Source organism: Streptopelia decaocto, assembly GCF_964273445.1.
Source record: "Streptopelia decaocto genome assembly, chromosome: 7".
NCBI lineage: Eukaryota > Metazoa > Chordata > Aves > Columbiformes > Columbidae > Streptopelia > Streptopelia decaocto.
This window is the reverse complement of record NC_138661.1, coordinates 57,362,502-57,388,343: the sequence shown is the minus strand read 5'-3', so window position 1 is coordinate 57,388,343 and position 25,842 is coordinate 57,362,502. Positions and strand designations below refer to the sequence as shown.

General features: G+C 38.3%; 1 protein-coding gene across 1 annotated transcript in view; it reads right to left on the bottom strand.

Annotated features, from left to right (window-relative positions):
- IPO7 (importin 7) overlaps nt 1-25,246 on the bottom strand; it is a 35,807-nt gene extending 10,561 nt beyond the window's left edge. Inside the window, exons 1-15 of the mRNA XM_082059345.1 lie at nt 25,042-25,246; nt 15,898-15,979; nt 14,137-14,290; nt 13,614-13,772; nt 11,098-11,254; nt 10,375-10,464; nt 9,853-9,947; nt 9,669-9,753; nt 5,151-5,285; nt 4,530-4,629; nt 3,436-3,512; nt 2,966-3,082; nt 2,123-2,212; nt 1,433-1,598; nt 581-741 (exon numbers count right to left, since the gene is read on the bottom strand). Of these exons, the coding sequence (XP_081915471.1) occupies nt 581-741; nt 1,433-1,598; nt 2,123-2,212; nt 2,966-3,082; nt 3,436-3,512; nt 4,530-4,629; nt 5,151-5,285; nt 9,669-9,753; nt 9,853-9,947; nt 10,375-10,464; nt 11,098-11,254; nt 13,614-13,772; nt 14,137-14,290; nt 15,898-15,979; nt 25,042-25,125 (1,752 nt within the window). The 5' untranslated portion in view covers nt 25,126-25,246. The remainder of the gene's footprint in view (nt 1-580; nt 742-1,432; nt 1,599-2,122; nt 2,213-2,965; nt 3,083-3,435; nt 3,513-4,529; nt 4,630-5,150; nt 5,286-9,668; nt 9,754-9,852; nt 9,948-10,374; nt 10,465-11,097; nt 11,255-13,613; nt 13,773-14,136; nt 14,291-15,897; nt 15,980-25,041) is intronic.
- Nucleotides 25,247-25,842: the final 596 nt, after the last annotated feature.

Below are 25,842 nucleotides of genomic sequence, written 5' to 3'. Positions count from 1 at the left end.
TAAGTTTTTCTGACAGTGTTTAATTGGCAGCTGAACTAGACTGGATCACTTTGCAGGCATTCCCAGACAGGACATGTGAACATGGGCCTTTAACAGGGAAGCACTGAGCTGACCTCTGCCTTTGAAACCATTAGTACAACTTGCTAGACACAGCAATTCAAGCTCTGTATTTCTCCTGCGGATTCATTTTCATTTTCACATTGCATACAACATAACATCTTCACACCAAAATTTTTATTAATAATCAGCTCTTAAGTTTCCTATTTTAAACCAGAAAACCTAAATCACCTTGTAAAGACAACAGAAAATGTGCTACCAAAATTCACTCTTAACACTATCAGGAGAAAATATGTATAAAGATTTCTCAAACATTTCTGCAATGATTCTTAGAAATTTCCATTTAGTTCACATTATGAAGACATTTCTGAGAAAAAACAGTCTAAATGCAGAAGATTACTTGTATTAATGCACTTAAGCAGACTGGAGTAACAACAGCTATTGACTGATGAACAACTATCTGAATTTTAAATACCAAGCTTTCACATATTAAACATTTTCCTAAGTCATCAGAAAGTCTTACCAAATGCTGTGTCATTTCTACTGCAATTGGGGTAACTTCTTCACTATATTCACAGATCATCTTCTGAATCACATTAGTAAGATCATCATTTTCAGTCTCTCTTATAATATGAAGTAAAGCTTGCATTACAGGTCTAATGAACGGAGTAATATATTCTTTAGCTGTAAAACAAGTGGAAATACCTGAATTGACATTCTTACAAAACTACAGTATCAGTGTAATAAAGTCAAGATATACTTTATTAATATTTAGTGCTTCAGCATTAATATGCCAAACCCGTGGGTAGTATAAGCCATTATATCAATACTAACATTCAGAACAATTTTTTCCAAAATGTATACCAAGATCACAACTGAAGCACGAAAGCCAGAGTTCTGCAGTCTTTATGGAATGCAAGATTACTTATCAAAGCAAATTTTAATTGAACAGGAATGAGTACACATGCATCTTTGTCAAATTAGCCAAATCATTTGATACAGAATTTACGTGTGCTTTGTGGCTTCTATGCCAGCATCAGGAATACTAAGCAATGTAAAGCCTGCAAGGACGAAGACAGCTTTAAACAAAACAAACTGAACATGAATGAATGTATGCTAAGACAGATGTGCTTATATTGCCACTGTATTTCTGATTCAATGATTAGGTGTTGTTGAACTGGATTCATTGTACCATGAACTTGGATGTTATAAAAATATAAAATTTTCCAGCTGGAAAATTACGGTAAGCGATTACAAATTACAATTGCAAGAAATAAATGAACATCAGGAAAGAAGAGGACATGTCTCCCTGAACATGGCAATATTAATGTTTATTCCAGTAAAGCTTGCTGTAGGTTTAAGAAAAGAGTGCTACCTTTCTCCTGGTTACTGATCAGAACTTGAAGTGCTATTGCAGCTTCCACTTTTACAGGCATTTCCCTGTCATCTATCAGACACCGTCTTGTGAGTTCTAAGGCTGTCTGGAGATTCTGGTCACTCTTAAATTTGACTTCACAAAAATAATGAAGAACCCAGCAAGCCTGAAAAAAACCACATTGAACAAATTCAGAGTTACAAAACCTACAAGCAGGATTATCGACTACTCATACACCCATAACACACACAAATCATTAAATCTGAAGTACTGTTGAATAAAGATGCTGTAAAACTTTTAAACAGGCGAAGATGTTTGAGAGTGTGGAGGCTGGCCAGTGGGAGGCTTGTCTTTCAGACATCACTAGACCAGTACTATGATCTCAAGTTCATCTGTGGCCACAGGTTTTGTGTGAGCAGTACAGTCTAAATGCAAAACACAGACAGACCATACCACCAGACACAGATGGAAAACTATGCACACAATTCTGCAGCCAGTTTCAACCTACACAGTAGTTCTCTACAATCACACATCAAGACAGATACTCATCTCTGAAATAAGCACACAATTTATTACAGAAAAGGTGCAGAGAGGAGTGCATTTGTTAGAGGGAAAAATATAAAGAATATTCCTGAATTCTTCAGTTGAAAGATACAGTGCATCTTAACAGTACATTTCAGACATTCTTACCCGTGCTCTCATGTAACCCAGCTCACTGCTGAAGAGAGGGAACACATGATTCTGCAACATATATTCCATCTGATCTTTATATATCTTTTTCTGTCAGAATAAGAATAGAAACACAACAGTTTAAAACTTCCTGCATTTCTAATCCAGTAAAAAATGACACATATAAAAGTGTGAAAAGCATAAAAAAATTCTCAGACTTTTAACTTCCTCCTTTATTAAATTCTGTTAAGCAACAATTAGTAATTACACTTGGAACCTACATGGACTTTTACAATTTTCAGTCAAAATAGTAATTTTTTGACTCCTAGAGACACCTTTTGCTTGGCAGTACATACTCTGGTATCAAAAGCAAAAGACGTCAGGGAAACTTCTCAGAGCTGTACAAGTCCATGCCCTGCATCTTTGTTGCTACCATTCTAATTGAGCATGGTTTCTAATTTCACTTTATTTTGCTTCTTCTATAAACAGAAAAGATCTCATTAAATCAATAGCCTCTCACTGGATGGAATTTTTTTTCCTTCCTTCCTTTTACAAAAAAACCCCAAGGAATGTAATTAAGTGTAGTGCAGGAAATGGTGTAGCAATTCTTACTAGAAGCAGAGAACTTAAAGGAACCTAAAACAATCATCTGAACTTGAACATGACCTAATAAAACTTGCGTTAATTAAGCTGAAAACAAAACCAAACAAACTAAGTTCAACAGCTTTAAAAAAACTGGCAGTGACTCCAAAACTTGTAAACTCAAAGAGCTACTCTCATTTCTCTTAAGACACAATACGTGAAAGGAAAGAAAAGAAAGGAGGAAAAAAGAACCAAAGGAACCACCAGATTTGTTATGCTTACTTTTAGGAGAATTTCAGCCAAAGAACCAATCATATGTAAAGCACCATCTTTCTTACGAGGGTCAGCATTTGGCTCCGTAAGGATTTGGTAACAAAAGCCCATTGTCTTCTGCAAGACCTAGATTACATGTAAAGTTAGTCAAAGTATTTCAGTCAATCATCTCAGATACCTCAGTGCTCTGAAATGCTCAAACCTCTAATAATCTGCTCCAAGTCTAGAATTTGGATCATGTTTTATGTCTTTCTTATAAACATACAACACTCCTCATAGACAGATCCTAGGGGAATGGGCAAATACAGAAATCACAAATAGACCAGTACAAAATAAGTTAGAGAGGAATGATAAATTTTAGTGTAGTGTGATATGACAAAGAGCAGAAAAGTAAAACTTCTATTAGTAGTTCTTTCAACAAATGGAGACTATAAGCTAAATCTAGCTAACGTATTTAAGTAAAATCATGAATAGCTTACCTCTTTCCTTTTACTACATGATGTAAACAATAACGTCTGAGCAGCAGTTGTTGGAGAAATGAAGTCTTCAAATACATCTATTAAGTAAACATGTAACAGCTATAAATTTTGTTCCTTTACTACAGTTAATGATCTTAACGTAACCTAATGATTTAATACGAAACAACAGAGCAACGATTTCCCTTTCTTTTCAGGTGGTTAATCTTGCTTTCTTAATACAGGTATTCCAAGACCAAGCAGTAACAAATGGTTGGGGACTCCTTATGCATGTTTCACTTTTTCATGACCACTGGCTCTACATGTCTAATTTGAAATCCTATGTCTTCCGTATTCTTAAGATAAATCTTTCACAACAGTACAAGCAGACACAGCAGTCAATTTTTGGCATACATATTATTTGCTGTACAGGCAAGCACACAATTGAGTTTAAAATGCTGAGTTTCTTATTTCTCTGCAGAAGATGAACAGAGCCTTGTATAAGACCTGTACAGTTGGTCTGAGAGATACAGAACACATAAAAGTCCTAGCGGAAGGATTTGTTCAGGAAGCCTAAGTATCTTCTTTCTTCCCTGGCCTGAAAGGACCGTACAGACCCATAAAAAACCCCAACAACATAGCAGCAAGCCATAGGAGATGAAATTAGACAAGCCTGGAATGTCAGGCTTACTTCGTAATGTTTCATTTACCATAATGGTAAATCTGTTCTGAATTATGCCATGTCTGAAATCCCTTAAGATTGTAAAAAGTTCAGGACCCAAAATATAAGCTACTGTAAAGCATACACTTTTAATAACATTAAACTTACGTAATTATTGGTTGCAAGACCTGGATTGCCTGACTTCTCTAACAAAAACTTCGTAACTCAAAATTAACTACTTTTTCAAATGGAGAAACACCTGTGTCTGTTAACTGTCATATGTAATCTGTCATTTCCACCACTATATCCAAAAGTTAACTATATGAAATTACGTTATTTGGATAATACAAAGTGATTTATCTTTTAAAAGTCATATCTATTTTCACAAAAAAACCCTATAAAAGTTCCATCTTTGTCTGAATTCATATTTTAACATGAGTAGACTTCAAATTCTCACCAAATTTCATGCGAATATATTCATATGGATCTTCTTGCCAAAGCTCTTCATCAGCATCTGTATAGCACATCAATGGAAAAATAACATCTTGGATAATTCCCTGCAATTAAAAAAAAAAAAGCTGAAAACAGGGTAGCACTGCTAACTCAATCTCTATATTCTGTTCTATATTTCACAGATTTTCCCCATCTTGTCGCTTCTCATGGTAATATTCTAAAACTACTCGGACACAGAGGATTTTATGTGCTACCTTACAAAAACCAGAACTTTAAATTTAAGGTAGAGCTACAATACAGTGCAAGCTATTAGATTTGCTTTGGATAATGGTATGTGGAGATAATTCAATGCCATAAATCCAGTAGTCAACACTATCTACACATTTGTTGTGTTGCTCTGTTACACTGTAATCCTTAATACACAAAAGTACAAAGGACTGACAGCAAAAAAAGCAATTAGATAGCTTTGTTCACATATCAAGGTAACCTTCACCAAATACGCTTAAACTCTTTTCACCAGATATTTATAACAGATGTCCCTAATTCTAGCAAGGCTAGAAACACTGTACAGACTGACTAATGTACTACTGACTCATCTGAGTATTAAACCCTGAAAATGGTTTACTTGAATATGAGGTTTCAGGTTCTTCCAGGTGACTGCATGTGACACTCCTTGATTGATGTAATTCAGCGTTTGCTGCAGAACTCGAGGAGCCATGTATTGTTTCTCTTTGTATTGATACAACACCTTCAGCAACACCTAGAAAAATCAGATTGCATCAATAGCTTATACTGAGCACAGACCATTTTAACCAGAAGAATTCTGCCCTCCCTCACAATCCTACATACAAATCCCTTTAAATCCAAGAAAAAAAACCCACTGTTTATTCATTAGACTAAAAGGGGTACTGACTAATCCTGTCACTGTTAATTTTATAAGGCAATTTGCAGTTCGTATCAGGTGCTGCACATCATTTAAAAATACAGTCCTTTAATAATAGAAAACATACATGCTAATTCATCATCTACATAGCGCACAGGACCTTTCCATCCAAGGTTTATTATTCCATCTTGCTACTCCTTGGGGCAGAAATTCAGACCCAAATACTGGATTGGTGAAATACTGTACACTCACACAGTCTACTGATTCTTGCCTATGAGCAGCCTTACAGCAGTGATGCTGTAGGAGATGATCTTTTGAGGTCACGTTCTGTGATTTTGTGAATGTATGTGTGTCAAGAATGATGAACCAGTCTCTGTCCTTGGCTTTCCAGCCTCAATTCTTCTTCTGAGGTGGCATTGACAACTATTCACAGGGATTTGGGTTTGTTACAGCCCACGGTTCTCCACCAACAAGGACATGAAATGGACATGGGACTGTAACTAGTAATTAAATTCCAGCTCACTGGGAAATTTGTTATTGGTAATGCAAGAGAGTTTCCCTGTAGCCCAGTCCAGGTCAGTGGCAACACTGCACCTTCAAGACCAGCAGCACCAAATGCAGAGAAATGACAAATCCCATTTCCAGGGTTTCATTTAATTCTTTACATAAAACAACAATGTTTAAAAAAATCCAAAATGGAAGGAACTCAAAAGATATCTATCAATCTGTAATATCACCAATAAAACAGTTTGGGAAACTGAGGTCCACTATTTTGAAAAGGAATTACATTGATAACACTTATTACACAAACATTGAAGCGTTTCTCCCAAACGAGATGTCTGGGACTTCAGTTTAAAGAGGATTCATTCCTTCACTATGAAATTCATAACTTTACAGACAGTTTCATGCTCTAGATGCATTATCAGTCCTCAAAGTTTAACTGCTCATGTTTAAAAGCCTCCTGGACTTAAGAACGAACTGGTTGGTACCCACACCCGAGTACAAGGCTTTGGTGGCAGTAGATACTGACTTAGGATAGAAAAGAGTGCAAATGTCCAGAAGTGCAGCTGTTTCAAGCAGTATCAAAGCATACACACGTCAAAATTCCTTTTTAGTCTCTTGTGAACTAACTAAAAGAGAATATTCTCTGCAAAAACAATGCCTTAACTGACAGATGCTTGTCACTTCCAAAAATCAGTAGAACACGAGTACATGGTTAGAACAATTAAGAAGAACGTTAATCATTAAAAACAGTCTAACAAACTGGTATCAAAATTGAATAAGCATGTAAACAGCTCTACAACGTATTTTACTTCCTTGATGGTATGCCTTAAAATATAGACTTTCCAAAAGTAATCAGGAAAATAATGAAGGCTGAGATTTCTTGCAGTTTTACATAGAGTACACGACATTCTAAAGATTTCCTTCCTTCATAAATTTCAACATAAGCAAAGAAATGACCACCACTGTATGAACATCACATACTGAACTTTTCTAATGCATGGCTCTGAGACAGGCTCCACGGCCTAAGTTACACCATGGTGGCAGCTCAGGCAAGATTTAAAAAATATAAATTAGGGGTTCTTTGTCCTTGGCAAAAGTAGTAATCTGGCTCTTCAGCAAACTAGAACTTAACATATAGTAATACAATCTTCTCAGTGGAAAAGCTTATACAAGAAGGTCCAGTTTGCTGGCATTTCTGAATTTTTGATCTGAAGTTTTATGATTCAAATGCAATAAGGGAAGAAATTAAAAATATTAAGGAAAGGTTTAAGAACTGCACTGAGGAAAAATAGGATGTGGGATGGAGGCTCCAGGGCAGCCGTGTTTGACCACAGCTTAGTTCTGGCACATCAGGTCTTTCAATATGAGAAATGTCTCGAGCAAACCAGCTGCTAACTCAAGGGCTAAGAATCGCGGCATTCCAGCTGGGCAGCTCAGCCTATTTGGGCCAAGCTTACGAAAGCTCAACTATAACTAATGCTGAATGTACTGCATTTTTTGTTTTGGTTGGTGACATGCACATGACAAAAACATACAGAGCGGATAAAAAGAATAATTAATGAGAAGTAGCAATAAGAATAATATTAGCAGTATATGTCAAGTTTATACGTGAACAACCTATAATCCCATACTATATATTTATCTATTACTCCTTTAATAAAATGGTGTGTATGCTTTGGAGAGTAGAGTCAAGCATATTATTAGAATTTGTATTCTTCAGCATTTCACATATTTCCAGTTTTTGTAAAGAAATACACCCTGTTCAAAAATCTTCTATGAAATTTATTTGAAGAATTAATTACTTGAGCATAGCATATGTCCAAGACTTTTCTTCTAAACAGAAATAGAAGACAGCACCTTGAAAATAATTCATATTTCTAAACAAGTTACAGCATTGTATAGGAAGAAACTGTAAGCCTTTTAAAGTCTCACTTTTTAGCAATTTTCTTTAAATATTAATACTTAAACTCTTGACGTTTCCTAGATGCAATAAAAGGATGGACTTTGATTCAAAGAAAATACAAATAAAAAACACCAGGTATTTTGTTGAACTGTTTAAATTTATCTTTTCAAATACTTCTTTTTGCCGTCTTTGTCAGAACTTCATTTTATCTTGGAAGTGGCAAAGCAACCATTAAGGTCTTAAAGAAAATGTAATAATTATCCAATGTCATCTACAGGTATAAGCACCTCAGAAGGTAACACTGACTCCACTTTTCTGAGTAGAATGTTGGGATAATATTTCTTAACACTCATGTGACAAATGTTCTTTCCCTTTCAGGAGATACTTTCCTTACTTTTCCTCTTTTAAAGTCCTGTAATTAATTATCATTTCATCAGGAATGAAAAATAAGACAACTGAAACTGAACTAAGAGCTTTTCTTCTAATTAAAGGCTTTGAAGAAAACATTCTGCTCCCAGAGATTTTTAAAAAATTAATAGTCTATTTACATTTACAACCTAATCACCTGAATATAAACAGATTTATGAGCCAACACAAAGAAATTTTACAAAAAATAAATGAACTTGTTTCAAAAGAACACAAGCCAACAGTACAGCCAGGAGCTAAAAGTCAGATCGAAAAATTTCCCAATATTCATGGGCATTTTCTTGCTTGTTCAAAAAGTTCAAATTACTAACTTCAAACGCATGCACTGTAAGAGAGGCAGATGACTGCCTCTCCCACCCCATCAATCCATTCTGTCCCTTTGGGTAAACCTGTAGGTTGCTGCCATATGGTAGGACTATCTGAATTATGAATTTACTCCAATAAAGGTAAATCCAGGATAGTTTGGCATGAGTGCACCAATTATTTGTGCAGTGGAGCATCTCCCTTATGAGGAAAGGCTGAGGGAGCTGGGGCTCTTTAGCTTGGAGAAGAGGACACTGAGGGGTGACCTCATTCATGTTTACAGATATATAAAGGGTGAGTGTCACGAGGATGGAGCCAGGCTCTTCTCAGTGACAACCAATGATAGGACAAGGGGTAATGGGTTCAAACTGGAACACAAAAGGTTCCACTTAAATTTGAGAAGAAACTTCTTCTCAGTGAGGGTGACAGACACTGGAACAGGCTGCCCAGGGAGGTTGTGGAGTCTCCTACTCTGGAGACATTCAAATTCCGCCTGGACACCTTCCTGTGTAACCTCATCTGGGTGTTCCTGCTCCGGCAGGGGGATTGCACTGGATGATCTTTTGAGGTCCCTTCCAATCCCTGACATTCTGTGATTCCGTGTGTAACAGACCCTGCAGAAGTGGCAACTCCCAGACAGGCAGGTGTGTGGGAAGTGACCATAAAACTCACATGTTTGTAATCAAGCCTCTGCTTTGATCAGGCTTTTGCAGAACGCTACAAAGCTTAGAGTTCACTGACTTGGAGTCAAAAAACAACTATATCATCATGGTTAAAGGGTAGGTAAGAAGGTCAACTATACCGCACAAATACTTAACTCCTCCAGAAAGAGAAAAATTGACAGCATTTATCTGAAGTTCATCTGACAGCTTATATGACGGCATTTACTCTATTCACAGACTAGCAATGCTGCATAGGCTACTATCAGTGAATTGTCCTACATGGCAAACTAATAATTTTTAATCATTATTTTCTTTTAAGCCATAGATGTCAGTGTTTTCCATACCAATGTGCTTAAAAAAATAGTTGTGAAGAACAAGAAGTCTCTTCAGAAAATCATGAAATAAGCAATCACTACTAACTCTAAACTTATCCTAATACCCCCCACATTGAGCGGTTCTTACTTGCTGAACACCAACAGCAAACGCCTTCAGGAACACTTCAGCAAACTCATTGTACTCCTTGGAAACGTTACCAGGGCTTCCATACCTGGAATTAGAAGCAAGTACGCAAATTCAAGGGTGCAGCAATGTTAATGACTTGAATATTTGTTTGGTTTTTAAAAAATAGCAATAGAAGAGACAATACCTCTCAAAAAGTCTAGCTAAGATATGCAAAGCCCACTTCTTGCATTTCCACCAAGGCAACTCAGGTCTATCATCTTCATCAACTTGAAGGGTTTCCTTTAGGAAAAAAGGAAAAAGATTATTTACTATTCATGAAGAGTTCAGATTACCTGTATTTGGAACAACCACACAGCATATTTTGCCTTTAACCTGCCATTTGCGCTTCTAGCTTAATAGAAGTATAAAGTACAGCATATCTAAAAATAAATCCCATGACATACGCTGCATAAATGGTCAACACGTTCTTGAAACAAGAAACCAGAATAAGTTGTGTTATTATTTAAAAACAACAGAACTCCCATACAAGCTACATATTTTCAAAACTTGTCTAGGCTGTTTAAAACACTATTTAGCTTTAAAATTTATTTTTTGGCATCTACTGAGAAAAAAAGAATGCAGAATTAAAAAGCTTATTTTTTTAACATTCTAATGAATGAAAAATATTTCAGCTTAAAAACATCAATAGCAAAAAAAAGCCACTTACAGCTGGTACATCCCTATCGACAACAGTCTTCAGGATTTCTATCCATTCAGTCAGGTTTTGCTGATTTATCAACTCCAAAGGTAATGTGTACTTATAAAAAAAAAGCAAAATACATTTATTATAAAGCAATTTGAAAATAATGTTACTTTCACAGTTTGAATCCTAGCTGTTTCAAATCTTTGTCTACACTTAGCTATGAAAGTTGAGCAAAGGACTCAGAAAAACAGGCTAAAGAATTTACCACAAATTAATCTATACCCTCTATATTCTGAAAGGTGCTAGAGGTCTTTACTCCAATTCATTCCACTCATGCAGTGCCAAGACACTACTTAAATGGATGTTACACTAAATTCTGAAGCAATTAGAAGCATATTAAGAGTTTCATTCCAAACTGCTGCATTTACAGGGGTAATTCTACATAGGCTGGCCTCTACAATCTCTCATTAGAATTTTCTAATCAGTTTCCCAGCAAACACACTACCTTAGAGGGTGGTGTGCATTAGTTCTACCTAATGCCAACCAGGAATAGCACCGTACAAAAGCAAAAGTACAGCACAATCAAGCATACCAAAACCCTGTGATTCATACCACGGTTGAGTAGTAGGGGAAATTATTCAGATGTAATCTAATATAATTAATATTTCTGTCATTTACTATTTTAAGGAAAAGCATAATGCTTTATATTAAATTACTGATCAAGTATACACAAAGTTTATTTTTTACCTGGACAAGGGCGTAAAATATTTTGAAGATCTGTTTCTGGATGAGGACAGACTGATCAGATGGATCATTCAAGAGCTGAATGAAGCTGTCCTTCAGAACTGGTAGAAAATGTTGCATTGCAGCTATTAAAGGACTCCGCTCCTCTGGTTTTTTGTACCTTAAAATAAGAACAAACTAGTTTTGTAGATCTTTCGGGTAACTTTTTAATTTTAAAAGTCCACCTTTCCCTGGTGTAGACACAAGTAGGTTGTATTACAGTTCATAACAGCATATGATTTTAAAAAAAACCCTTCTTGTCACAGAAAGCAAAATAAAGCTATAGCCAGACAACATTACACTTAAAAGGCAAGTTAGAAAACTGCTGAGCATCCATTACTCCACTATATATCCACATCAGTTTCCTGCTGGTAATGCACTCCTGCCAACTTGCTCACTTTGAACACTACATCATGTTCAGCCACATCATTCCTATAGTGAAAAGCAATCAGAGCGCTACAAAGACCGCAAGCAAAAGGTACGTGATTATTGCCAAGGGTGGCAGACACTGGGCTGGTCAGTAAAACTCCAGAAAGATGTTTATCAGAGTTCACAATTTATCAAAACGTTTCCAGAAGCTACATTACTTCACTGACATCGAAGAACGCAAACCGGGAGGTCACTCACAGTTTACCAGTGATGTCTCTCACGTTTTACCATTTAATTTGCCCAAATCTAACAATCTGACAGAGAATGTAGGCTTCAGGGCCACATGGCGGACCCTGAGCAGGCTCTGATTGCACAGCTTTTTTTTGTTTAAGCAATTAATATTGCAATACTCTTGGGAAGATTTAAAAAACAAACATTTTCGGGAGACTTTTCACCAATATTAAGTATCGATGTTCAGCCTCTTAAGCAGTGACAATGTGCAGAAATATAAGATAAAGTCAACTCAGTCTGCTGCCAGACGTTCCATAAAAATACTACAAAACAGTGAGCTCAAAAATCCTGATCAATAATATAGTTTCCATGTATTTTCTGAAATTGAAACCAAAACAGAAGGACTAAATGTTGCTCAGGAAAACTCAGTTTCTAATTTCCACAAAAGACACGATTTAAACAGATCAGAAAAAATGACTGTGCAAAGAGCAGCCATTTGATCTTGGTGGCTGGATCTGGGCAAAAAAGAAATAATCTTGAGAAGTCCCAAGATTTTTACCTTTCACATTAAAAAAAAAAAAAAAATTCCCCCCCAAACTGACATAAGTAATTTAACAAATTTTACAAAAGTCTGCTTACACCCATATTGTTGCACAATGAAATGTGCATATTCCTACATGATATGTGAAACCAACCCTTGTTGGCTTCACCAGAAAGCTGAACAAGTACGAGCAGCTGCTGGTCTCAGAGGGTTTGATCAACTAAGATACAAACACACCCGTTACCTGAGTTCATCACGCAATTGACTGCGCTCCTTCCAAAACTCTTCCCTAAACAAGGATTGCTATAACCACAATATACTATCAGTGAACACTTCATGTTTTGTATCTCACAGATCTCTGCTGTATATTTGGTTAAAGATGTTTAATTTGAAAATCAAGTGAGAAACTTGTTAATTTTCTTTTCCTAGCAAGACTTGCAATTTTCAGCCACAGAAAAAAACTCCAGCATGGGATTACAAAGGTCTTTATAGGTTTCCTGTAAACAAGGATTTTTGAGTAATCGATATTCACTTATTTTACACTAATTTACATAAAATTCATGGAATTAGTGAAAATTTTCAATGCAACAGTTAATTGAAGTATCTGAAACAAAGATGTTATGCATGACAGTGCTTTGCAGAAGTTGTGGATTCCATCAGTTCCGCTACAATTCCCCAACTCTAGGATTGCACTTTTCTCTGACCCAGCTCAAACGAGCTTCCTATACCAGCAGCAGCAAAGCTCCACAGAACTTCTCGAAGTGCAGCCCCCGCTTCAAAGCTCTGAGCATAACAGCAAATACAGGGCAAAGAACATTCCGCTGTATGGGGGGCCAGTGCCTTGCATCCAGGAGAAGAGTGGCCTTTCATAAAGATTTCCGATGATGGGCTGGATGATGCTATCAAAATTTTCAAAGGGTTCATACCAAAGCCAGTCAAGTAATTCTGAACTTCCTAGCATTCAATATTTTATCCTTTGAAACCTTTATATGTTTACTGTCACTAATACCCAGAGTGAAAATTGTCTAAACCTGGTTTAAATAAATAATTTCTGCAAAAGTCAGGATTTTGAGCAGACTTTCTTATTGCTATAAAACACCTTCTTTTTTTCTGATCTCAAGCCTTTAATGAAGGCAGTTTCTTTGTAATTATGTAGTGGAGAAGATACATGAGCCAAGATCTGCATATTGATTATTCAAGAATATTTTCTAAAATTAGATTTTTATCACCTTTGTACAACCTCACACACAACTCTACATGGTCACAATATAAATACAGTATACAAAAAATACACATAAATATATTAATTCTGCTGGTTTATATGGTAGAAAAAACTTACTCATAGTTTTTCACAAGCTGATAAAGACAAAGAAGAATTCCAAGCCAACAAGCACTGTTGTCAGACTGAAGATAAAATCCAATTTTCTCTACAACTGCAGTCCAGCGACTGGGATAATCATGCTTGATAATATGGTGAATGCAAGTAGTAAGCTGTACTCTGGAAATCAAACATACAATGAGTAAATAAGTTACTGCTATTATTTTTACAATATTCTTGTGGTGTTGAAACAGTCAATACGGCCCAACCTTACACTTGTTTCAAGTTTCGTTTAGAAGGTTTAGTTCTGTACTTTCTACTTAATACTCCTCACTTGAGGAATTTCCAATTTGTACATGCTGCACAAACTGAAAACTGTTTTTCCATCTACATTAATTCTATGCTTAGGTTACACAGTGTATGACAACGATGCTTAGCACGCAGGTGATCTTAGTTGTGCAGAAAAACCCACAAAAACAAAAACAAACCCAACCCCAACAGTCAGAAACCACAGCCAATTCATAACCAGGTTAAAACCGCATACCTGATCAGCTCAGGAGAGTGAATAATGGCTTCTACAATATTTTCACGAATACAGTGTCTGTCTTCTTCTGGGATGGAGTAAGGTGGGATCTCTCCTGGAGCAGTTTCACGATCGGGCCAATACTGGGTTATCATGTTTTTCAAGTAGATAACCCCTGTGAGACAAAAGTGGCAAATCAGATGATAGCCATTCAAAGTACAGAACAAACATACATTTTGCAAAAAAGGACTGAAATTACTAATGCATTGACCATTTCTGACTTGGGGAATCAAAATACATACACCATGCAAACTATTAACCTAATAATTTAATAGACTGATACTATTTTACCCATTTATTGTTATGTCTATATTTTTAGTTATACGAAGAATGTATTTTTGTATAAAAATACTAAACCTATTGCTTTTACTTATGCTACAGCTAAATACTTGTGGAACACTTTAGTAATACACTTCTAAAAAAATCCTTTATAATTATTTCCTCAGTGTTGTCATTCAAACAAAGCCAATCAATGCTAATGACTATATAAAACAACTAAGCATCTGAAGTTTGGGAGACAAAAGTGAATGCTAAAGAGAAACAGAGCTGCTTTACACCAAGGTTATGCACTTCGCAGCAATCAGGCTGCTGGCGCAAATGTCTGCATTTACCATTTGACAACAAATCCAAACTGCTTAGGTGGCAGAATATAGATTACAGCACTTGGAAAGAAAAGCACTTACAAAATGCAACAGGAAATCTCAAACTACAAACAAAGTTGCTATTAATTTAATTCTATGTACAAATCCACAAATAAACTTCTCTTCCCAAATTTCATATGCACCTTCTGAAGATTGAGAAATCAAAGTGTTTCTGAAAGGGTCTGCAAAGGTAAGAAACATTCAGCAGATATGTGCCATTACAAGACTGAAGTGATACAGATTTCAACTTGTCACCAGTGGGATTTCTCATGCCATTAACTGCCTCACAAAACCTGCCCGCTTTGTAAGCTATGCGTTGTACGAGTTGTCTCTACTCTCCAAAGACTGCTTTGGTGTTTAATTGGCTCACACCAAGGGTGAATTTTCAGAGATTGTTTTTGACACTGTCCCCCCCTCCTCTTTTTTTGCATGTTATACATGCTAAGCAGTAACTTCTTCAAGTCATCATCTGCATGGTACCCCCAAGCAATAAGATGAAAATGCAAGTTAGGCTTCTGCTACAACTGAGAATGATCTACTATGTGGAAGATCCAAATAAGTGATCAAGACCACACTTCCAGAACTGTCAGAAAAAACACTGAAGTACCATATCAGAAACCTCTTTCAAGTAATTGTAGCAGCACTAAGGTGATGTTTGGAGTTGCTAATACTCAATATCCAATTTTACTGATGGCTTCTGCACAAATCAACATGGTTCCAAAAGACATGATTTGTTTTCTTCCACTTCAAGTGTTTAGAAAAATTAGCGTTACTAGGATATGGTTAAATCACCTCCTTGAAACAGGTGTTCTAGCATCATAAACCATTCTGTTTCCCTAAAGACCACTATTCACCAGAGATAAAGAGAAGCAATCACTGAAGACCCCGCCACCTTTTCTTTCTGTCTTCCCTATTCAGTGAACAGTGCCAAATATAGTTCAAGATGACTATAACTTGAGAGACTCCCACCTTTTGAGTATTTAAGATTAAAATAATTGGAATTCTTTAACAGTATCTGCATATGTACTTGTGTGTATGCACCATTAAAGTAGATACAATGAAAAAAGATTTGAAAACTTGCCTGCCTGTCTCACTGGTAAATCCAGTTGCTCAGACATAGTGATCTGCAGCAGAGTTGAAACAAAGTTCACTGACTTATGAGCCTGTAGAGGGTCAAAAAAAGAGAATTATTTAGGTATAATATGTTAAATTTTTGAATACTCCCATTAGGTTTTACAATATCTTTATAATGATGTAATGCACTCAATAAAATACCAGCAATTCAGACACTTTCACAGTAGTCAGCTAATCAACCAAAGCATTCCAAAGTTTCACGCTCACTGTATTCTGAAGACAGCATGGGGGAGGAAAAACCTGACCGTTTAAGGTAGAGTTGAAGAAATCATTAAATCCTTTTACAGCCACCAAACACGTTCTTCATTCAGAACAAATACTTAGTTGAAAGAAGAATGTCTAAATAGCCAGAAAAACCCAAGCGCAGCAAGTTTACATTGACCTTTAACAAGGTATGAATTCATCATATAACAATTTAAGAAAACAGACAGCAACTATGTTTTAAAACTAAGCCCAGCCTTAAGCAAACCTGTCCAACTCAGCTCATCTTTCTAAAGAACAGGTTCAAGTGACCATTTATGTGTCACTGCAGCAACTGCACACATACCTATACAACAGCAAACAGTATGGAAACCTAAACAAATCCACGTCATCAGAGTAACAACTTTGCAAGGATTTGCAAGAGTTCACTTAAAAAGAAAACATGTTTTTTCTTACAGGAATGAGAAATGCCATTGGTACGCTAAATGCTAGATTGTATTTTCAATACAAGGAAACTAACCTTGATATTATTATAGCATCATTTATCCACCTTTCCTAAGCATCAAAAACTCTGAGATATTAATTTTGCTGAGAAAAGTAAATTGTAATCCTTAAAAATTAATTCCACTTTCTATAAATGGAAAACAACATAATTTTCCTTAAGGTTAAGTAGTAACTTTTTTGAGTCATCATCTGAATGGTACCCCGAAGCAATAAGAGCAAATGGACACGAGCTACACTGTGGGAAATTCCTATTTTTCAAAAGGAAAAAAAATTCACAAGGGCAGATAGGGTCTTGAAAAATCCGCCCACAGAGGCTGTGGGACCTCGTCCTTTGAGATATTCAGAACTCAGTTGGACAAGTCCCCATCTACCTGATCTAACTTCAAAAGAGCTTCGCTTCAGGGTTGATGATCCGCAGGGGTCCCTTCTAGGTTAATGACTGCAAGATTCGAATTGCCAAGATATTTCTGATTTATCTTCACTGATATGTCAATATTGTTTCATACACTCTTTGCAACATTTCTGTTAAAGACAACTGCGTAGATCTATACAACCTAACCTGTTAAACTCTTAGGAAAACACCTCTTACCTACTTGTTACTTAGTTTGTTACTCCCTACATAAAAAAAATACATTAATACTTTGAAAACCATCAAAATTACACCACCAATTTATCAAAAACAATTGTCTCTGTTACTGCAGAGGAAATTAATATCATTAAAAAAAAAAAAATCAGGAATTACCTATTCTTTTAGTAGGATGAAAGCTCTTTTGACAGTATGAAATGATGTCAACATTCCTCCTAAGTGTTAACACTGCCCTGCTCACTCCTACAGTACCAGGTTCTTCTCTCCAACTTTAACTTTCCCAAGCAAATATCTCCTGTACGTTCTACTACAAGCAAGTGTAGAAGGGACAGCCTGGGACACGACATTTGCTCATGCATTTGTACTAAGAGTCGATTAGTGTAGCTTGTTTTCTATCTCCTGTTATTTAAAACTGATTTTAAATTATGATCTTGACTTATCTCCCCAAAATGTTAAAATGTTACTATGTACTCATCCTGCGCACTACAAACCTACAGGCTCAGAAAACCCACAGAAGCAACACCCACGTCTGGTCCAACTGAACCATTTATTTGTAGAGCGTGTTGTGATGAATTGGGAGTAACTGACATCGCAACATGAGCTCGCATCTTCCTGACCACGGCCCTCTGATATCCCCAAAGTCCTGAAGAAGCAAATACACTTTCAAATAAAAACAAGTATTTGTTTTCAACTGTTCTGTAATGGTTGAATAAATACATTTGAAATAAAATTCACTTGTTTATTAATTTCTACTACAGCGCCAGGCCCATTAAGTTCCTTGTTTCTTAAGCAACATTAATAGGCACTCTTACTTCTCCTGCAACAAATACCCAATGACAGTAGACCCTAATTCAGCACAGTATTCAGTTATATGCCTCACATTAATGTCACTGGAAGTCCTCCTGTACTTAAAGGTGTTATTATGAACTTGCTGAAGAAAGCTTTCTGTTTCAATAACCTTTAACTCACCTGCAAATAAGGTCAAATTACAGTGGGCATAAAATGGACTTACAAGTGCAAACTGATGTCTTTCCATGATGGCTATGATAAACTTAACAGCTACCTTTTCAATAGTAAAATCTGCAATATATTTCATGTTTGGAAATTGACAATTATTTAATCCTAGAATTTTTTAAATGAAGAATTACTTTCCCTTTTTCATGACAAAGGACAACTATCCTTTTAATAAAAACTATCTATTTCAATTAAAAAACATGGAAATTGCTTAAGAGCTATCAAGGAACTAATGAGAATAACAAAATAAACTGTATATAAAAATGTTGTGTCTTAAAAGCAAAAACCAACAAAAAATAGATAGCAGTGTGCAAAACTGCCACACACTGAAATTTAATAAAATACCAAAGAATAATGTTTTCTTCATTAAAACAAACAAACAAACCAACCAACCCACAGGACTAAGCTTATGCCTGTATCAAGCTACAGAAGCTCCCTAGAAATGTCAAGTACATTAGTATGTGGGATTAATATATTTTCACCAGATTCTTTGAACTGTCACAAGTTTTAAAGGATAGGGCCAAACATCTATACCATTATCTTTTTTTAAAAAAAAAAAAAAACTTAAAAGTATTACCCTTATTAACATCTCAAGTATCAGACACCAAACAACCATGAGGATGAGCTACTTTATCACAATTAGTGGTTCAAAGCAGAGATTCAGACTAGAAATAACACAAGGTGGCATAAGTAAAATCCCTTGTACTTTCCAAACAAGCCTCCTCTTAATCCATTCAGTTTGTAACTAAATTCACACAGAGCTACATTAACACTTCTATGCATTCTATATGGAGTATAAAGGACTTCCGAACTGTTTACAATGGCCCCTTCCTGAGCCATGGAAAGGAAGGTGATTCCAGAGAAACTGAAATGTGGGGAGGAGTGAGGACAGCTACATGAAGGCATGTGTGTGCTAAGGGACAAATAAAAACCCAGTACTACAGTAACTTGTCACTTGCTCCCTGCTTTTGCACTACTATTAGAAAGAACATCCAATGTTTTATTGGCACCCGGAAAAAACAACTGAACTTCGAGTAAGACACCATATAGGTGCCAACTTTGTATATACAGCATTCAAAAGTACTCAACACACATCCATTTCAGTTATTTTAATCTTTAGTATTTTTATTCTCTAAAGACAGCTGCCTCTTAGGACACCATGTTCCTTTTCACTGACAACACTGCTAAAAAAACCCAACTAAACAAAAACACACCTATTTTAGGTACATATTCTATACAAATACCAGCTTTTTATTTTAGTGCATGCGATTAGCCAGAATACTTCAAAGGTCTCTCAGGGAACTATGTGAATGTAGAAGATTCTGCTGGCCCACATGTGCCTCGGGCTCCAGAAGAATCGGGTGCACTGACATCACTTCAGCAAAAGTCACAGTCAGGTCGTATCATTCTACACAGAAGTCCCACAGCTCCAGTATGCCAGAATTAAAATCAGGATTTCACAATGGCTGCTACCACATACTCTAAGCTGTGTGGAGAATAGAAACAATTTCTACGACTTCATAAAGTTCTGACATCAGTAAAACTTTGTCATTTATTATCTTGCTCCTTGTTTATAAATATCCTTTTATAATAAATATTAACTTAGAAAACTACAATGAGAACTGAAAAAGTGATTCTGTCACACAGGCTGCTTCCCAACATGTAACTCAATATTAAAAAAAAAAAAAAAAAAAAAAAAATTAAAAACGCATCTTGAGTCCTTCCCCCTTACGAATCCTCCAACACGTCGTGTCACTGGTATGACTTTGTTGTCCAACAGCCAAAGAATTCAGGGACTTTTCCCAAGAGCAATCTTTGCTATGCAGCCTCGCTAGTTGAGGAATGTATTCTATCAGACCACAAACGTTGTACCACTGTCTGTTAATATCAATCACTGCTCCAGAACATACAATCTTTTTGCAAATTTCATTGCAGATTTTCCTAGCAGTTTGTTAGCCAAGCACTAAAACACCTTTTTGAGAAATGTGTCACACAAGCTACGTAATCTGAGATATAAATGAAGTTTGAAGTGAACATTAAAGAAACCAGTTCATGGCGTATGAACTATCAACAGTTAATTATGATGTGGAAAAGCATTTTTTCCCCCAGTAATCATAGCCACTAAAGTCAGTTACATTCATCTTTAATACTAACATTATTCATATCTTATGCAAAACCTGCATGTCACTAAATGATAAAAACAAAAAGCTTAATCTCAGGTAAAATGACCTCCATGCATTCTTCTTGGACATTGAGAATTTAAGATACCATAACAGACATGCTACTATAGGCACCTCTTTTACCATTACCAAAAATGCAAATTGCATGGCTGATATTTAGCATATATTGCTGAACTAGAACCCTTGGTTACTTATATAGTTATACAAAGTAGCATACATTTAAATAAAGGCTACAATTTATTTTTAAAGGGGCTGAAAAAATACAAATTCAACGCATCCCTGCCATTCCTATTTTGAAAAAAAAAAATCTACATGCAATTTTTCATCTAGACCATAACAGGACTAGGTGAACACAACTATAAGACTGAGATGAAACAGTTTTGGGTTTTTTTAACAGAAAGGTAAGATCAGGAACTGCAAGGCCATGCTGAATCAGCAAACCGCCCTGTAGAACTCTTTCAATTCTTTTTTAAGAACTCAGCAGGTGTGGAAGTCATTCTGACCTCTGGTTTTTGCAAGCTAGTTCTGCCACCTCTCATGCAGCTACAATGTATATGTAAATCCAGTTAAAGCTCCACAAAAAATACATGCACGCTTATCAGATCTCACAAACATCCTTGACACTCATTTCATCAGAATGCCGTCTGCAAGTTCTGAAGCCTATCTGCTCCTCTGTTCGCAGAGGAAGAGAGGAATGTGCTCTTAGCAAAGGCTAGCTAAGCACACACAGTAACTATTTGCTAAGTCATGAGAAAGTGGCAAGTTGCCCTGCCTGCCAGGATTTTACCTTGTACTGGTCAACATGCAACAAGAATATAAGTTACTCCCAATGAAGACAAAGCTCCACCGGTTCCTTACTGCCCCCAAGGGGATTTCTGCTGTTGGACCAGCCTTGATACATACAGTGTAGAAACCATCCTTTTCCCAAAGCATCTCCCACCTAGCATACATCAAAATGTATAGATGGAAGATAAGGGAAGTGATGAAAATTGAAAATAAACAAGTGCTTTTGGTAAAATGTCACATTCACAACCTTGAAAGACAGTTTGTGGTCTTATAATCAGAGCCAGGAAACTCGGGCTCTGTTCTTGTTCTTACACTACAGTATCTAGCTGTAGGTGTTACATACGAAGACGACGTTAGAAAAGGTTAAAAAAAAATATAGATGGGGCTAACACTATAAATACATACCCCACAGTATCCAAAACAGCATTTCAGCATTTTAAAATTCCTAGATGAAAGGGACCATGTAATAACCAGCTTGCTTTTTCCCGTCTGACAACCTTTCACTCCAGGTCTCTCAGTAGTCAAGAGTCCGATCATTTAATTTAATCATTCCATCGTTCTGACATTTGTATCTATTAAGCAGGCAATGAAAGACACTGAACTAGGCCCTACTGTGTTCTGTTAAATTGATGGTGTGCTTTGGTGACTAGTCAACAAGCTAAAGCATTTCTCCTTCTCCTGTCGTTTATGTTAGAACATAAGAAAGCTTAAGCATAACATAACTTCTGAAAGGCACCTTCTCAGCAGAGCAACAGAATAACATTTTTGTAAGCAAACTTTGTTAAGCTTTGACTTAAAAAAATGATGAGTTATTGGGGATTGCTCTCAAGATGTCTTAATAGCTCAGATGCACTGGGGTTAATCTCAGATACTCACAAGACATACATAAGCTATAAACTCTCTAGAATCGCAAAGAAGAAACCTCCAAGGAAAGCACTATCTAGCAACTGTGCCTTTATAAATATGTTGATACTAAAAGATGAAACAACACTGTGTATTATTTTCAGAGTGCCATTCCACAGCTGTATAGTTAAAAATACCTATTTTCATCACCATTTCTGGGAAACACTTTATATACATAGTACAAAGACTGTTTCAGAAGGCAACATCATCTTGTTGCTTTCCAGTACCTTACTTGAAGAGTCTGGTTCTAAGTCCCTGTAAAACACAGCTTTCCCCTGTAGGACAGGGACAGATACCTCAGGGTACATCACCAGCTGGAAATTACACAGGAAGCTGTAGGACACAAGAACTACTGGTATCATTGCCTATAACTTATTTTCACAGCGAGCAAAGTAAAGCCAAACAGATTCAGATACCTGCAGTTTTTTTAGCATATCTCAACTCCAAAATTTCTCACAGCATTTTATATGCAGGCAATATAACCTGATAAAACTTAGAGAAAGAAGAAGTATAGAACAATTAATGACTTAGCCAAGGTCAAAGGAAAAATAACAAAGCCAGGATAAACCAAGAATCATACTCTCGGTTCCCTCCTCCAGTCAGTGGAAACTTTGTTGATAGAGTGTGATGAAGAAAGATCTAGATAGTTAACTCTTCCATTAATTAGGAATATCAATTACTGACCGAAGCACATTCTTTTCTGATAAGGTAAAAGGACCATTCTACTGAAAACCAGACTCATCAGCTCAAAAGAGGCACTTCAGACAAATTAAAGGTAAACTAAAAGGTCAACCAAGGACAATTAATCAACTTAAATTATAAAAACACTTGTGTGTGCCTGCCATGTGCAAGAATACGGCTTACTGCTGAATGACTTCATCTTTAGAGTGAAGAAGACCCTCATACCCGAAATAAAATACTAATGGGTAACACAATTTCCCTAATAGTTCACAAATTCAGACCAGTATCCTGCAAGCAAATGCAGAACTGACTTCAATAAACCTATGCAAAATAAAGACCATCATGTGACTAAAACTACAGATACATACAAGTGCTTGCAGATTTAGAGTTTAACCAATATTTTTATCAAAAAGGTCTGTGCAAGATCAGTGAGACTGTATTTCCAATCATAAAGAATTCTTACACATGTCTGTTTTTAAAGGGGCACAGATATTTGGACTTTATGCCAATTTAATACTTATGTAGTACACAATACACCATGATGTTTCAATTCAAAAATCTGAATAAAAAACTGTTGCTGGTGAGCATGATCCTTCATGCAACAGAGTTAGCCATTTGCTGAAGATCCCGACTGGAAGAGAATGTAACTTCCTGCACATTCAGCAACTTAATACCTGCAGAAAATAGCTAAAATAGATTTCAAGCAAGTTACTATATATAGATATCGACATGCATAGAACACAAAAAATTGCATTTTGGAGCCAGCTTAAGATTTAATATATATTACTGTCTTTATAGGTAATTACATTATTTGCACTTCTGGTTTAAATAAGAAACACTAAAACACTTTTTACTAAAGTATATGGAAAAGATAGTCAATTACTTTATACAAACTTCAATTAAACATTGAATAATTTTACAGCTATTTATTTAAACTGTACCAAATATTTATTTGTCATTCACTTACTAAACATGCAGGAATTCAGCTTAATTACAATTTTTTATAATATGAGAAACCATACCTTCAGTTCTTGAATGTTTCTCTTCTGCCAGCAGAACATTTGGCTCACCTTTATCTATGCTCTGCTGAACATCTGTTGCAGTAAACCTATTTTATCAACCCTAAAGTCTGCTTAAGAGCAACCAAGAAAAATGTTTGTGGAAAGGGCCAACTGAAGGCACTACAAGAGCTGCCACACAGGCTTATCCTTTACCTCCTCCATCAAGCTATCACCTTTTCTCCAAATCAAACACTAGAACACCTTTTTTACAAAGTACCTAAAAGTCCCATGGCTGAGCCTTGTCAATAAAGAAAAGTTTTCACTTACCAGGTGGAGTTAAGCAGAACAAAAATACAAAATTGAAACCTGTGGAACTAGGACCTGCTGCTTTTGTTATATCCGAATGTGAGAGGTTACCGTAGTCTAAGTGAGTGACACATCTGGGTTGGGAACTCTCGTCTTCCCCCGTCTCTTGGGCACATGTCGATACTACACCCAGAACACACACCTACCTCAGCAGCACTGCCCAGCCCCAGTCCAAAGGATTTGTACCAACTCCAGACAGCGCCAGGCTACCAGATGTTTCTGAACTCACTCCACGCCACCGTTAGGCTGCACTGCTTATTAAGTAATGGGGGTCCTTGACAAATCACTGCCCTCCACACCCAAAGGCTGCCCTTAGTCAGTCCCAGGCAGGATTTGGTCTGGCCTCTGAGCCGGTGGGGCCCTGCGCCACCGACGGTTTTAAACATCCCTCTATGGATTCCCCGTTCCCCAGCTGAGCAGGAAGACAATGGAGATAATTTGCTACCGACGGGAAAGGCAACGGGGGCGTCCCCCCCGCCGCTTTCTGCCGCCACCCCCCGCCCGGAGAGCCGCGCCCGGCACGGCCTGGCCTGGCCAGAGGCCTCGCTGCCATGTGCCGGGGACAATGCGAGGCGGGCGGCCGGGCCCGGCCCGCAGCCGCCGTGACACCAGGCGGGGCCCGGCGGCGGGAAGGGGCCGAGGGCACGGGGAGACGGGGCTGAGGGACTGGGGAGGGGTGGAACCTCCGCCCGCTCTCTCTCAGCCCCGTCCCCCCGCGCCCTCGGCCCCTTCCCGCCGCTCCCGCCGGGCCGGCCCCGCTTCCCCCTCACACAGGCCTGTCCCGACCCCGCCGCCCGCGCCGCCGTCCCTCCCGCTCTCCAGTATCGCAGCGGCCGCGGCCCCGGCCCAGGCCCCGTCAGCGCCCTCACCTCGTTAAGCTGCCTCTCGGCGGCTTCCCGCAGCGCCGGATCCATGGTACCCCGCAGGGCCTCGATGATGGTGTTGGGGTCCATGGCGGCGGGGGGAAGAGGAGCAGGCGTGGGGCAGGGACCGGGGCCGCGCCGCGCCGTGCGCACATGGACCCGCCGCCTCGCAGCGGCCGCCGGCGCGAAAGGAAGGGAGAGCGCCAAAGGCCCGGATAGAGCTGCCCCCGCCGCCGCCAGGGAGCGGCGCCCCTTCCGCCGCCCGCCCCGCCCGCCGCCGCGCGGCACCACGGGACCTGTAGTCCAACGGCCGCCACGCGCCCCGGCGCCGCTCGCCCCGAGCCCGCCGGGCCGGCCCGGCACGCTGAGGGAGGGGCGGACAGAGCGGGGTGCGCCGCTCGGTTTCCCCGTGTGAGGGCTCGGTGCCCGGCTCGGGGCAGCCCGGGGGACCGCGCTGGCCGGTGAGGGCCCGAAGGCGACCTCGGCCTTGCGGAAGGCGCCGCTGGCCGCGCTGGGCCGGGCAGGGCTGCCCGCCGTGGCGAGGGGTGGGGGGGCGGCACACGCTGTGCCCGAACTCATCGGCCGCGTTAAGATTTAAGTGGAATCCGTTGTTCTGTGGAGATTCTCTCCTTTTACCACGAAAGCTTCCCGTTTGCGGGGTGACTTGGGTGGCTGGTGAGGGCAGAGGGATGCGCGGAGCCATGGGCGCCCTTAGAGGCGCTTGCTCTATCATGGGCACAGCGTGCAAACGGTTCTTAAGCATCAGGTGAAATCCAGTGGTTTGTTCTGCTAGTTTTAGGAAAAAAA